General features: G+C 34.8%; 1 protein-coding gene across 1 annotated transcript in view; it reads right to left on the bottom strand.

Annotated features, from left to right (window-relative positions):
* Nucleotides 1-2,315: 2,315 nt before the first annotated feature.
* Cdc5l (cell division cycle 5 like) overlaps nucleotides 2,316-14,727 on the bottom strand; it is a 49,272-nt gene continuing 36,860 nt past the window's right edge. Inside the window, exons 15-16 of the mRNA XM_005318618.5 lie at nucleotides 3,869-4,081; nucleotides 2,316-2,751 (exon numbers count right to left, since the gene is read on the bottom strand). Of these exons, the coding sequence (XP_005318675.1) occupies nucleotides 2,647-2,751; nucleotides 3,869-4,081 (318 nt within the window). The 3' untranslated portion in view covers nucleotides 2,316-2,646. The remainder of the gene's footprint in view (nucleotides 2,752-3,868; nucleotides 4,082-14,727) is intronic.

Consider the following 14,727-nt stretch of genomic DNA (forward strand, 5'->3'; position numbering starts at 1 on the left):
TTACTCATGGTGGTGGTTTAAATCTCAATCAGATTTAAATTTGGTCCCAGAATTACTGAGACTTGAACATGGTTTTCAACACTAGTTTAACACTAACACTTAATGAGTGCCCAAGAGAAAACATGACCAACATGAAGGTTACAACAGTCAGTAGACTGTCAGCGTGGTACTAGTAAAGAACTCTGGGCATTCCAGAACACTAACAAAGGATGATAGTGTGTCTATTTACCAGAGAAAGGGACACTGCATATGACAAAAGCCTAAGTAGCTTACAACATAAGACTGCCCGTTTTGAAATTTTGCAATTTGGTGATTTTATTTTGGGGGGGGGGGGTGCTCTTAGTATGTGTATTATTTCAAATTTTGAAAACAAAGTGAGTCTTTAATTAGATCAGCTATTTCAAACCCTTATAATTCAAGTCTACACAAATGCAAATAAACAATGAACTGTTTAAAAACAATTTTTAAAAATGAATCTACCTGGTTCTAGGAGAGATAGTTTAATGTTGCAACATTCATTAATAATATAAGTCATCAACATACCAAAATGACAAAAATTATATGATCATCTTAAATAAATGCCCCCAAAGTCTATTTGATGAGATTCAAGAGTGATTTCTAATTCAAAATCTTTAAGAGTTAAAAACAGAGACACTACCTTTCTATATAAAGAACATCTAACTCAAAAGGCCAACTTAAAACACTATAGATATTCCCATTAAAACCAGAAACAAATCAAGAACATCCACTAACATTATCATTTAACATTGTTCTAAACATATCAGCCAACAAAACATGCAATGAAATGAAATAAATGCATTAAAGAAATATTATCCTTATCCATAGAGGACATTGAGTATTTCCTAGAAAACCCAGGAAAATTTTCTAGAAAAAGTAGAACTAAATGAATAGATATCAAGAAAATATCAATTTATGCTCTAAGACTACAGAAGTATTACCTGGCAAATCTCTCCTCCTAGCTCCATCCTCCTACCCCACGCCACCCAGCCTCAAGCGGTTTGAGACCCTATTACTATTTGTCTAGTTTACTGAGTAGGACTCATTAATTAACTGGCTTCCCTATCTTCAACTAAGTGAGACATTATGCAACATGGCCAGAAGTAATGTTTCTAAAAAAAAAAAAAAAAAAAATCAGATCTGTCATTCCTTTTAGAATGTTCTCGTAACTTCCCTTTGTACTTAAAATAAGACCCAATTTCTTACCATGTCCTTATACATGTGGGCCTATTCAATCATCCCATACTAACACCCCTAGGATATGCTTTCTTTGAATCTCATGAGGACAGCTCTTTCTAAAGTGGCAATCCCACATTATGGAAATGTTAGATCTCTCATGAGATCTCTTTGATAATATCATCCTATTTTAATTTTCCCCATAAAATCTAAAATTTCCTCCATAAAATCTAAAATTCATGATCTGAACATGTTTAGTATTCCTTCCCAACTAATGTCACTGAGAGAAGAACTTTGTTTTAAAAACTGTTCATCTCCAATACTCAAATCACTGGCACATACAGTCACCCCAAATAATATGAATTTTAAATTGTCTGTCATTCTCAACAGACTATAAGGGCCACAAAACCAGAACCAGGACTACTTTAATCTTTGTTCTATCTCCAAGACTCTAGCACAATACACAGATGGTGAATGAGTGAGTGAATGAATGGATGAATAAATGAGTGCCTCCTTCCTCCTTCCAGTCCCTAATTTCTAAGATTGAGCAAACTTTTTTGTGAGTCCAACACATAATTTGGCCTATACTGAGCTTGTAAGTAATTAATACTGTACTAAATAATTTTATGTGAATTGTTATAAAATTAGATCTTCCTAGTGCTTGCACATGAAATAATTATTTAATGTTTTCATCTCTTATTCTACTCCCCAAATTCTATAGCTGTGTAATTGGCCTGTTAAGCCAAATACAGAGCTTTAATAAAATATGATGGCTTTGTTGAAATCATCTTTTAAGATGGCCTTTGTCAAAAACATAATTACAAGAAAATAACAGGTCAAGGAAAATTAAATCTTTCAAGTTATAATCCATACACTGTCTAAGTAGCTGACAAAGAGGCCTTCCCTAAAGTGTCACTGAAAAAAAAAATTCTGACATATTAAGAAGTTAATCTAGTCAGTGTAGAGAAATGACCACTCTATGCTCTATATAGGATTGCCTCTTGAGGATTGAAGACACTGGATTGTCATTCTGGTTACCTACGACTTATTCATTAAATGTGACACAGAGTACAAAGTTGCTGATTTGTGGGAACTCTAATTACTTTAAACAAAAGGCTACATTCTCAAATTTTTATATTTTATTTTTATTCAAGGGTTTACTCACAGGCAGCAATTTAGAGTCAGACTTTTTAAATTAAAAGGCCAAAACTAAAAATTCTTTCGAACATGACACTGATAAAAGAATCATCATCTTAATAATTTAAACCCTTATCCGTCCTGGTGCATTAAAAGTCTTTAACATAGAATGTAAGATCGATATCATTTAAAATAAACAACCAAAAAACCACAGATGGTGGGTAAATTTGTCAATGAAGATAAACATCAATTTCAGCTTTGCAGAGTATGAAAACCAGCAATTAATTTGTCCTGTGACAGAATATAAACTGTGCTTCAGAATTTTGACTGTAAAGTCTCCTTCTCCAGCAGTAAATCAGCATATCTATGCTGAAGCTCTTTCTCTCTGTCCTGTTGTCGCTGCACATCTTCTTTTAGGCACTTGAAGAAATAAAAACATTAAATAATTATTTTATGTGTAAGTACACTGAAAATTAAAGATATCTGATGCTACTTTGTCATCTTAGCAACAGCTGGGAGGCACACATTCCCCAAAGAGAAACAAACAGAGCAAATACTTTCGCTGTAAAACCAGTACTATAGCCATACTTTGCTTTGGTTTTATGATCACCACCTTGTAAAATATCTGCAACCTGGAATAAACAAGCCAGTACTGACATATCGATAACCATAAATGCACTAAAATAAGCCCTGACTGTCCTTTTAACTGGGCAGGAACTGTCATGCACACTTAGGAGATAAATCTAAACCACATCTGGCCATTTGATGTTCTGGAATAACTAGCTAGGTTCCCAGCATCCCAAGTTATAAAACAAAAGGGCACTGCTTTAGCTGCTCCTCATAGAGCAAATGGGATCCAATTAAACTGTAGGGGGACAAATCACAAGAATCAGTTATTCCATATTTTCTCTTGTGTGCAGAAGCTAAAGAGAAAAAAGGAACAAAAAGGAGATCTCATGAAAATAGAAAGAAGAACAGTAAGATCAAGAAAGGGGATCAGAGGAGGGATACGGGAAGCACTGAGGGTGGTATTGAGCAAATTATATGTATGTATGAATGTGTCACAATGAATCACACTATTCTATACAATTATAATGAACAATAAAAACACTAAAAAAGAGTTTTTCCATTTCACAGTGTGTCAATACATAAGAGAGAAAAATAAGAATGTCCTTGGAGCCATCATTTTCCTGGTCTAGCCATCTACACATACGCAGGTCTAAAATAAAAAGTCAAAAAGGGGAGACTCCTCTTGAAAAAGGCCTGCCTTTTTATATTGTTATCTGGCCAAATTATATTGTTATCTTGAGTGCATGAATGAAAATCTAACAACAAACTCCACCATTATGTACAATTATAATGAACCAATAAAAATCTGAGAACACATAAATTTAAAAAAAAAAAAAAAAGAAAGAAAGAAAAAGACCTGACAATACCAACTTCAGATACCCTGCATAAGAGAAAGAAAAAGGAAAGCTCTGATAATTCTTTTCAGTTGTCCTTCTAAGCAATGTTTTGAGGCAAAACGAAATATTACCTCTAGCCTCCGGGGAATAGCAGAATCTTCATGTTTTTTGAGTTCTTCAAAAGTGCGTAACTCTAAGTGAGCCTGCTCAATTTGGTCCCACAAGTCATTCAACTGTTTCATGAGCCCCATAGCACGAGACTGGTAACCTCCAAGCAAAATTTTCATCTTCTTTTCCATTTTTGCAGCTCTCTTAGCTTCCGTCGTCATGTGACCCCTGTTTATCTGAGGAAGGGGGAGATACATAGACACACATTTAAATAATAGTCAAAATAGTATCATCTCCGTGCCTCAAAACAAAACACACTAGAGCTCCTTATATCTCAACTACTGTAACACGGAATTAGTAAGAATTTATCTTGCACATGGTGAGTTTTCCAGGTTAGTCCTAAATATTATCTTTTTTTAAATATTGATATATATGTTGATGGACCTTTATTCTATTCATTTATTTATATGCTGTGCTGAGAATGGAACCTAAGCTAGGCAAGCGCTCTACCACTGAGCCATAAATCCAGCCCAATCTACTATCTTTTATAACAACTTCACCCATCTCAAAGAAGGCTTGATTTTCACAGTATGGGAATACTCCTGTCTAATTTCTGAAAATGGCTTCTGCTATTGTATTGTTTCTGTATCGATTTTGGACTGGCAGCAAGCAGCCCATGTTCATCATTTATATCTCAAAAATGCACTTCTAAGCTGGGCATGATGGCACATGCCTGTAATCCCAGTAACACGGAAAGCTGAGACAGGAGGATGGTGAGTTCAAAGCCAGCCTCAGCAACTTATCAAGGCCCTAAGCAACTCAATGAGACCCTGTCTCTAAATAAAATATGAAAAAGGGCTGAGGATGTGGTTCAGTGGTCGAGTGCCCCTGAGTTCAATCCCTGTACCCAAAACAATGCACTTCTGTATTTTATATGTACAGTCTGTTTTTAGTAAGTGGATAATATGTCATCCAATTAATATATCACAGTTAGAACCAAATATAAAATCCCCTCAAACTACTACATCCTAATTCTGGCATAAAATTCATAAAAGGAAAAGGAAATCAATGACACAATTTTTAATTTGAGACGTTAAAAGATAAAATAAAATTAAGAGAAATGAGTGCTTTACTATTAAATATGTACATGGAACAAAGTTGGTATCTTCTCAGATCACTCTAAATTAAGGGAAAAATTAAAATATAAAAATTCACGAAAGAACAGAAAAGAGACAACAATTAACAGAGGAAACATTTCAACAAAATTCTGGAGCATGTATACTGATACAGGACAGCAGAGAAAGCCCCAGCTCAGAAAAGGGATGAGAAGAAGCAAGGGTGTAATGCAGAATCCCATAAGCACAATATCATCTCTAGGAACAGAGTCTACATCCCCACAATCTAATCACCTCACATTTTAAAGTGATCTGCAATTATGAGATCAAAGCCTTAGGAATAATTACTAAAGCTGTGTTAATTTCTCTGGGTCTGTCAGCTTCTCCCCTACCACTACTACCACCACCTCCTTCTCTCTTTCTCTCTCTCTCTCTCTCTCTCTCTGAAATTGATTCCATCAAGTGATTTCTATAAGAAACCAGAACTAGGTAGTTTCAGGAAATCTATACCCAAATGATACTCTGCAATGTGTAGTACAAAATTATGTATTTAAAAGCACCTTATGACAAGGAAGACAATGTGATAATACAAATATTATTCTTTCTTTTTCTTTAAACTATTTTTTAGTTGTAGTTAGACACATATCTTTATTTTATTTACTTATTTTTATGTGGTGCTGAGGATCAAATCCAGCGCCTTGCATGTGCTAGGCAAGCGCTCTACCACTGAGTACAGCCACAGCCCCCAAATATTATTTTTTCTCAGATATTAAATGTGGGGTGGGAAAACATGGTATGCAGAAATGGCACCATGGAGAAAAATACTGTCAAATGCAAAATGCTGACATAAAAATCATACCTAGAATATTTTGTAAGTGTTAGAAACAATAAAAATCACCAGAACACATAATTTTCGATGACAACAACTCTTGAAACATCCACTTCAATGCCTAACATCTGATTTCAAAACTAACAGGTACAATCTCAGCGCCTTATGATCAGAATATGCAAAAAAAAAAAGTCAAAGTATAGTATTTCTGGAAAAGTAGCATTTCATACCTATCCATCTTTACCTTAGTCAAAGTAAAATGGGGGAGGAGGATGGCATTGCAGGCATATGCCTTAGGAACATGAGATGGATCTAAAATTGAATAAGCCTCCTTTAAAATCACTTATTTCTTCAGCATTTTATAAAAGTTTTTATTCTTCTTCAATTGAAAAGTAAATCCATGTAAACTGTTAATATCATTTATAAAGAACTCATTGTCCTCAAATAGGTAATAAATCAAAGTTAAGTTCTATGGCACAATATGTCTTCTAGAAGTGTCATCAAGTACTGGTGAAGTAGGCAGCATGGTATAGCAGATAAAAGAGGCACTCTTCCTACCCAGCAGGGCCACCCAGCTTTTTTGAGCTGATGCAAGTTATTTAAACTCTATGTATGCATTTCTCTCTCAGTAGTAAAATGGCAGTCATTGCTAAAAGTTATTATGAAGTTTAAATCAAATAATATATACATAAACCCTTGGCCACGCACAATCTGGTATTGAATGAGCAGTCAACAAATGTTCATTCTAATTACAATTATTATTTTACAGATACTATGAAGTTCAACCATTTTGCTCTCCTCTATTGACTAAGGGATTACAGAGGAGATTTTAAAATCTTCTTTAAATTCCTTCCAACTTTAATAAGAGACTTTGTGGACCCCTCCTGGAAATAAAACAAGAACAACAGCTGTTCCTTCTTTTTAAGTGGGAAGTCTGCCTTTTGAGAAATGCCAGATCAAATAACATACACAGGACCTCTGTCCTACACAGTGATATTATTAGAACATGGAACTTGAGGTGTTCTTCAACTCTACAGGAAGATTTTCTAACCCTAAAGTTCAAATGAGGTGAAGAAAGTATCCAAGTACACTGACCCAGCAATTTTGCTCCATGTACACCAAGAGAACTGAAAACATGCCCACACAAAAACCTCAACCCCACTGTTCATAAGCAACACTATTCATAGTAGCCAAAAGGTAGAAATAACCCAAATATCTATCAACTGATAAATGGATGAACAAAATGTGGCATTGGCTATACAATGAAATATTATTCAACCGTAAGAAGAAATGAAGTATTAATATACACTGCAACATGGATAAACCTCGAAAACATCATGTTTAGTGAAAAAAGCCAGCCACGAAAGACAATTAAATGATTACACTTACATGAAATGTCCAGAATAGGCAAATCTACAGATTTAGAAAATAGATTAATGGTTTCCTAAGCATGGACAAGTTGTGGAAAAACAGGGAGTGACCACCAACAGGTACAGGATTTCTTTCTGAAGTGATGAAAATCTTCTAGAATTGACTAGTGACAGTTGTACAACTATGTATATACTAAAAACCACTAAATTGTAAACTTGAAATAGTTGAACTATATGGTATGTGATTTATATATCAATAAGGCTATTATGAAAACAAAGCACCCAATTAGTAAAAACATTATCTCAATGGAAAAAACAATCCTCATCATCAATTTTTCTGGATATAAAATATAAGAATCCCTTCCCCAAACCCCAAAACCAAAGTAGTAGTTTCTGAGCCTAAACCTTAGAAAGGTGGTAGGCAAAAGTTTGAGCAAGAATGATTTTTAAGACAAAATTTCCACCCTCATAAATTTTACAGCACAACCAAGGAGAGGAGACAATAATTTGCACTCGCCTTTTCCCACTTCAAATATTCCGGGTGCATGTCTTTTTAAATCAGAGGCTTTCAACCAAGACTAAACTTAAAATTACCCATGGAGCTTTTAAAATATGCCAGTGGCATTGCCAGTGTCCTAGCCCTAAACTCCAATTTAAGTAGTCTCAGACCTTTGGTCTTTAAAGTCCCCAAATGATTCTAACAAGCAATTAGGATGAAGAACTGATGCTGACAGTCATCCCAGGAGCTAGACATGAGATGTTTTCTCAACTGCACCCACTAAAAAGTTCCCTTCCCAACAAGGAATGAACAATTAATTCCATGAGGTTCCTTGTACTACACTTCAGCATGTTCTAAGAATATTCATATTAGACATTCCAATTATAGGTGGATTTAAATACACATCCAAAAAACATAAGAGCATAGAATTTCAAATTAATACAGTGCTTTTTAAAAATTAGTCATACAAATTAACATGACTGGCTAAGATAATTCTATTAGCTTTATACTGACTGCTCTCCATGGATATTCAATTTCCAAATTGGTGTAACAGCTTAATACTTATGCTCAGAAACTGTTTAATTAGTCATCAAGGTACATTTAGTATTATTAGTACCCTGTATCTGGGAATTACCTCACCTCATCCAGTTAAGTCATTCATTTACTACTCCCAAACCACCGGAGATTTTAAAACTTCAAAGTTGTTAGTTTCCATTTATTGCCAACAATTACATTTAGCTCAAACTTCATAAAAGTCTTTTGGCTAGACTATATTGTGCTACGATTCCAAGCAAATATGGAAATAACTTTATATAACAGTAAACTTAAGCACAGGAAAAAATTAATTTAGCTAAAAAACTATATAAAGTTCAGTTGTCAGACATATAAAGAAGAAATGGAAGATAGCTTTTAATATTTGGTTTTAGTTATCTTACACCTGCTCCCTGATAATTAAAGTGTAAAGAAAGGTATCAGCATGGTTTGTAAAATGCTATGACTATCTATGACTGCTTAATACACTTTAGAAGCATGAAATACACAGAGGACAGAGCAACTTTAAGTCATCTTCACCTCTGCCCATACAAAACCTTACAGTTTACAATACAAAGAATCATCAGGGGGAAAAAGTCATATTTTTAAGTTCTTTTTTTAAAAAAAGGTAAGCATTAGCAACTGAAGAACGAGTTATCCTGAAGAAAACAATATGTTTATGGAGGTTTTATTGCATCCAATAGCTGATTTGTCAAAGGGTCTCCAAGAGAAAGCTTCTTAGACCATTACATCTCAGACCTTACCAAAATTTTTCCAAAAATGCTATTCAATCTTTGTACAAAAATGAGCTGAGCACCTCTAATCTGAAATCTGAAATGTTCCAAAATCCAAAACATTTTGATCCACCTAACTTCATTTGACAGGCCACAGTCAAAATACATAAAATTAGGGGCTGGGGATGTGGCTCAAGTGGTAGCGCGCTCGCCTGGCATGCGTGCGGCCCGGGTTCGATCCTCAGCACCACATACCAACAAAGATGTTGTGTCCGCTGAGAACTAAAAAATAAATATTAAAAATTCTCTCTCTCTCTCCTCTCTCACTTCTCTAAAAGAAAAAACATACATAAAATTATTTAAAATATTGTATAAAGTTACTTTTAGCCTTTGTGTATAACACATATACAAAATATATATGAATTCTATGTTCAGACTTGGGTCCTCTCCCCAAGATATCCTGTTATATATACACAAATATTCCAAAATCTGAAATCCAAAACACTTTTTCAGTTCCAAGCCATTTCACATAAAGGACAATCAGCCTGCATGTACTTACAGATATACTTTAGAGTCTTCTTAAAACATCTAATATAGTATTGGAGCTAGTAAAGCTGAGCTGAGACCAGATCTCATGCCCAATTCCCTACTTAACCTCACCTGACCCTTTTTCAAGTGAAATATGTTTCTTTCATTACCATGAATTTGATGATCATTAAAAGGGCCTCAGGGCAGTTACCTGCTCTAGCCTGTAATATGTCAGGAACTCCACAAGGGCAAACTAGTCAGTATCAAGACTATACTCTGAGAAAACAATGATCTCTGTTCTTAAGATTTGCAGAACTGAAAAGCATCTTATGACAAGGCAATCAGGATCAGATATGCATCATTTGGTCACCAACCTCTATAAACTGCTTCTTAATCAGTCTTCTGGCAAAATGGATGTGAACAAGAGTCCTCCATCTTCTCAGTGAGCTGGCTTTCTTTCTTTCTCTTTGGTATTGGGGATTGAACCCAGATGCTTTATCACTGAGCTATATCCCCAGCCCTTTTAAAAAATGTTTTATTTTGAGACAGAGTCTCAATAAGGGTAAAATTCAATCCAAAGTAGATGAATAGAAATATATATAATATATAAATGTGTAGAGAGATCAATGCTGACAAATTTTATGCATCATAATTCTATTTTATAAGATCTGGAATTTGCTTCAAAATAACAGTGAATGGGAGACTTAAACTAGTGGCTATGCTCTGATGACGATTATAGCCAGGTAATACATGAGGAATCATTAAACTAGTCCACTTTAAGGTATGTTTTTAAATCCCTGTAATAAAAATTTCTTTTTTAATTTAAATTTAAGCCAGGCACTGTGATGCATGTCTGTTAACCCATCAACTCAGGAAGCTGAGGCAGGAGGATCTCAAGTTTGAGACCAGCCTCAGCAACTTAGCAAAACCCTGTCTCAAATTTTTTAAAAAATTTCAAAACGACTAGGGATGTAGCTCAAGAGTTAAAAAGCTCTTGGATCTAATCCCCAGTCCACAAAATTAATCATTAATTTAAAATTCAAGGTTCAATATCTATTCTACCACCAATCACAGAACATCGATATAATAAAATATATCAGACATTAATTAAAATTTACAAGTATGACCATTTCAGCATACAAAACAATTACATGAAATGTTCAATTAAGTGCATGATGTAAAATTCATTTATAACCAAAATCAGCTTTAAACATCACTCAGAGATATAGATGTCTTTCATAAAATCAACCCATGTCTCAAACTTCAGACATATTCAAAACTTACAAAATATAAAAACTTAGCCACCATTGTTCAAGTGAACTTACTTCTTGATACTTCCTAGTGACAAACCAAGTTTAATCCAATTTAGGCAACTCCAAAGATATACAGACTTGTGCAAACTTGTGACAAAATTTCCACTTTCAGTTTGTTAGTGTTTTAGTTCTCCATTATTGCAAATTCACATTCTCATTAAATAAACACTATTACCCACCTGAATTTTACAGATAAAATCTGAGACTCAGATAAGAAAATCTGAGTTAAGTAACTTGCCCTAGGCCACACAACCACTAAGCAATGATGCTACTGCAGCTGTGTCTTACTTTAAAGCCCAAGATATCATTCCATATTACTGCTAATAAACCAAGTATCCTCCTTGCCCTATAGCCCCGGAAATGCAAACATGCCTAAAGAAATTCAAGCTGTGGTACTGAATGGCTTAATGCCACCAGAGAGCTCCCTGAAACACAAATTATTCTAAACACATGTAAACTATAATTAATGGAACTGCCCATCATTCTTCCCCTAATATAGATATTAACCTGTATAAGAATTTTGACACTTGAGAAAAGCTAAAAGCTAAGTTTCCCCAGATTATGTTTTTAAATTTCTAATTCTTTTATTCTTTTTTAAAAATACTTTTTTAGTTATACATGTACACAATATCTTTATTTTTATGTGGTGCTGAAGATCAAATGAAGTGTCTCACATGTGCGAGGCAAGCATTCTGCCACTGAGCCACATCCCAGCCCTCTTTTATTCTTAATAAGCTATAAAACTACAGAAAAATAAACCTCTCCTCTCAGAAAAATTTCACAGGAAAAAAAAGTTACTTTTAACTTAATTTTTTAAGAAGTAGGGCAAAATACATAACTAGTGTTTAATTATTTGGAGACTTTGCTGAAGCTGATCTTTGCTAAAGAATTTAAATGAGAGTAAATGATAAAGTTTCTCTTTAAAAAAATTATATCTACAATATTATACTGTTAAATGATAAATGTAGTATAGGATGACCCCAGTTTAGTTTTAAAACACCTTCCTCCCTTCATCTGCACATTAGGGGAAAAAAAGATTACATACATGTCTGTGTGTACAAAAATATTTGAGGTGATTATGGCTGGACAGTGGACGACTTCTATATTTTTCCTATTTCACTTAAATTTTCTACAAAGCACAGGTATTATTTTTAGAAAAACGTCTAAAAATGTTATTTTTTAAAAATGCATAGAAGAGAAACTGTCTAAAAAGGACTGGCCAGAGACCAGTGGAAAACCAATGGTCCCCAGGAGATGAATCAGTGGAACCATAAGTGTTTCCTCGGGTCATTACAAAAGAGAGCTGTATGGGACTTATAAAAGTGTAATTGTTACTTTCAAGCTCACTGAGTTTGTTAAGGTTACTAAGCTTAAGTAATTCCAAAGTAAACACATTATCCTGGGTCTCCAATACTGTCTTCAGTAAAGTCTTTTACAGTGAGGTTCAGAAAAATTAAGAGCATCCCTCATTGAAACTCTTGCTTGGGGGCCCAGAATATAACCTTATACTACTGTAAAAACAGGTTTAAGAATACACAAAATAAATACACTGTTGATGGCAGCTCCACTTTCTAGTCCATCATTCAGCAATATGATCCTATAATAGCAAAGATGTGGTTCAATCACCAAAACATTTGCAAATAAGAGCCCGTGAGTGACTTTCCTTTCATCTCCATACTCCTCACTAGCATTCAGTTTTTTCAGTGAACCTTCCCTTTACTGATGAGATACAGTCCAAGTAAGTGATTACTGTCATCATATATCAGAGTTAGCAACCATCTGACTGAATCCCTGCAAAGCAAGTTAACCAGTGAGGGAAAACCTACTATCAAAATGAGAGTATATGTGTCAAAATGAGATTTCACATTCCTCTGGTGAAAATGCAAGGTTGAGTACTGTGTTTTTTGTGTTGTCCAAGGAAAACTCAAAACATATAGCATGAGTAATGTTGTTTTCATTTGGAATCCTGTGAATGTATTAAATGTATTGTTCTTAAGAGAAAAAAAAAAAAAACCTTTCCAAGGGTAGTAATAAACTAACAAAGCAATGCAGAGCACTTTATAGTTCCATAGGTTAGGAAATAAAACATGAATTGCCCGAAACAAATTCAAGAAGTAAAATGGTTGTACCAAGGATGTCCCTGGTCCAGCTCTCAGAGTTCTTGCTAGAGACAACTAAGAAATCTGTCAATACCTTAAAGAGCTATGGCAGAGAGCAGAACTTGGGACACAATATTCCAAAGAACTGTGAACTCCTCTCCTACACTACACACTCCAAGGAACATAAGCATAAAACTGCTGTGATACTTCCAACACGGAACTCTCTAACCAGCACTGCCCGCCAACTTAATCTTTACCCTAAGTTTTCACTCTAAAGTATTAAGGAAATCTTTTTCTGTGTAAAAATATCTGACTTAATGAAAATCACTGAGAAAATGGGATCCATTGTACAGCCAATTCTGCTGAAATATAATCCTCAGGAAAGTCAGGGGTCCTCAGAAGAGTTTTACAAAAACACTGAGAAGGATTTTAAATGTGTTATCTGTGTTCTTTAAGTTACTTTATTTCCAAGAAGTCAATGTTACATAATATTTCTTGACTACATTGACTGTGCCAGTGAAATACAGGAAGAAGTATTACTTCTGGACCTAGTTTCTACCTCTAAGGAAAGCCTTTCCATTTTTATAGCTAACATGACAAAATCCACTTTTCAGCCAAACTTCCCCAACACAGCAGTTTAGATACTATTTCAAATACTATTAAATTTAATGGCAGGTCTAAATTCAGACTTTTCATTTCACTTTTGCACCTACTGGAAATTATTTCACTCAAAATAATTATGTCTTCAGATGATTTCCTATTTCCACTTAAAGTGGAAACAAATTAGAACACTTCAAATTCTATTTGCACTTCCCAAACACAAAAATGACTCATTTGTCTGGCATCATCAGAAAATGAAGTTCTCCACATTAAGCATTTTCCAGATAACTAAAGCCCACAAAAGTGGAGAGCTCATCTATCTTGTTCCTCACTATGTCCGCCAGAGCCTAGAAAAGTATCTAGATGTTCAGAAAGTCACTAAATGCAAGAGTAAATTTTTGTTTTGTTTACTTTTGTAAAACTCTTTTATTTTTAACCATTTGATGAAAATTTCCCTACAATGAATTACAGTCATTCCTCCTTTAAAAAAAAAAAAAAAAAAGACACTGAACAGAAATCAAGACTTTCTTCTTACTTTAGGTATCACTAGAAATGGCAATCACTCCACTCTGCTATCAGACACTTAATCCTCTGAAGCTATTAAAATGCACAGGACTTTTTGCTACCATGTTAAAATGCCCTCCATGCTATGCTTTTCCTTTTCTCATATGAGCTATTATGTCTCCTTGATGCTGTTGCTGCTGCTGCTGCTGCCGCCGCAACCACCACCCCCATCTTTTACACACAAATGTCTGGCAAGGTTCTGAAGTTAAATCTGTCTCTAAAGCAGAATAAAATATATGGACTTGGGTTACAATTCTACTTCTAAACTGTTACTACAGATTCTATGTATTTAATAGACTCTGTGCACGGGTATGCATACACACATGTATACACACATGTACACACACGTACACACACACACACTCTGATTCTCTCTCTCTCTCTCTCTCTCTCTCTCTCTCTCTCTCTCTCTCTCTCTCTCTCTCTCTCTCTCCCGAAAATCTGAGATGGTTCTGTTAATTTTAAATGGGTATCTTAAGGACTTTCATTTAAGTGCTAAATTTCAAATATTAATCATGAGTAATGGCTCAAAAAGTAGCTCCAATATAAACCTCAGGGCACATACACTTAGAAGACACCAGGCACCATAAAGCTGGGTCTCATCTTGCTTGATAGGCTGTAATAGGGCCACAATTTAGATTCACTGTTCCAAAGTTCATGGCAGCAAAAATCAAACACACTGGCAGCCATGGTGCACTAT

The sequence above is a fragment of the Ictidomys tridecemlineatus genome, chromosome 8 (genome assembly GCF_052094955.1).
Source record: "Ictidomys tridecemlineatus isolate mIctTri1 chromosome 8, mIctTri1.hap1, whole genome shotgun sequence".
Taxonomy (NCBI): Eukaryota; Metazoa; Chordata; class Mammalia; order Rodentia; family Sciuridae; genus Ictidomys; species Ictidomys tridecemlineatus.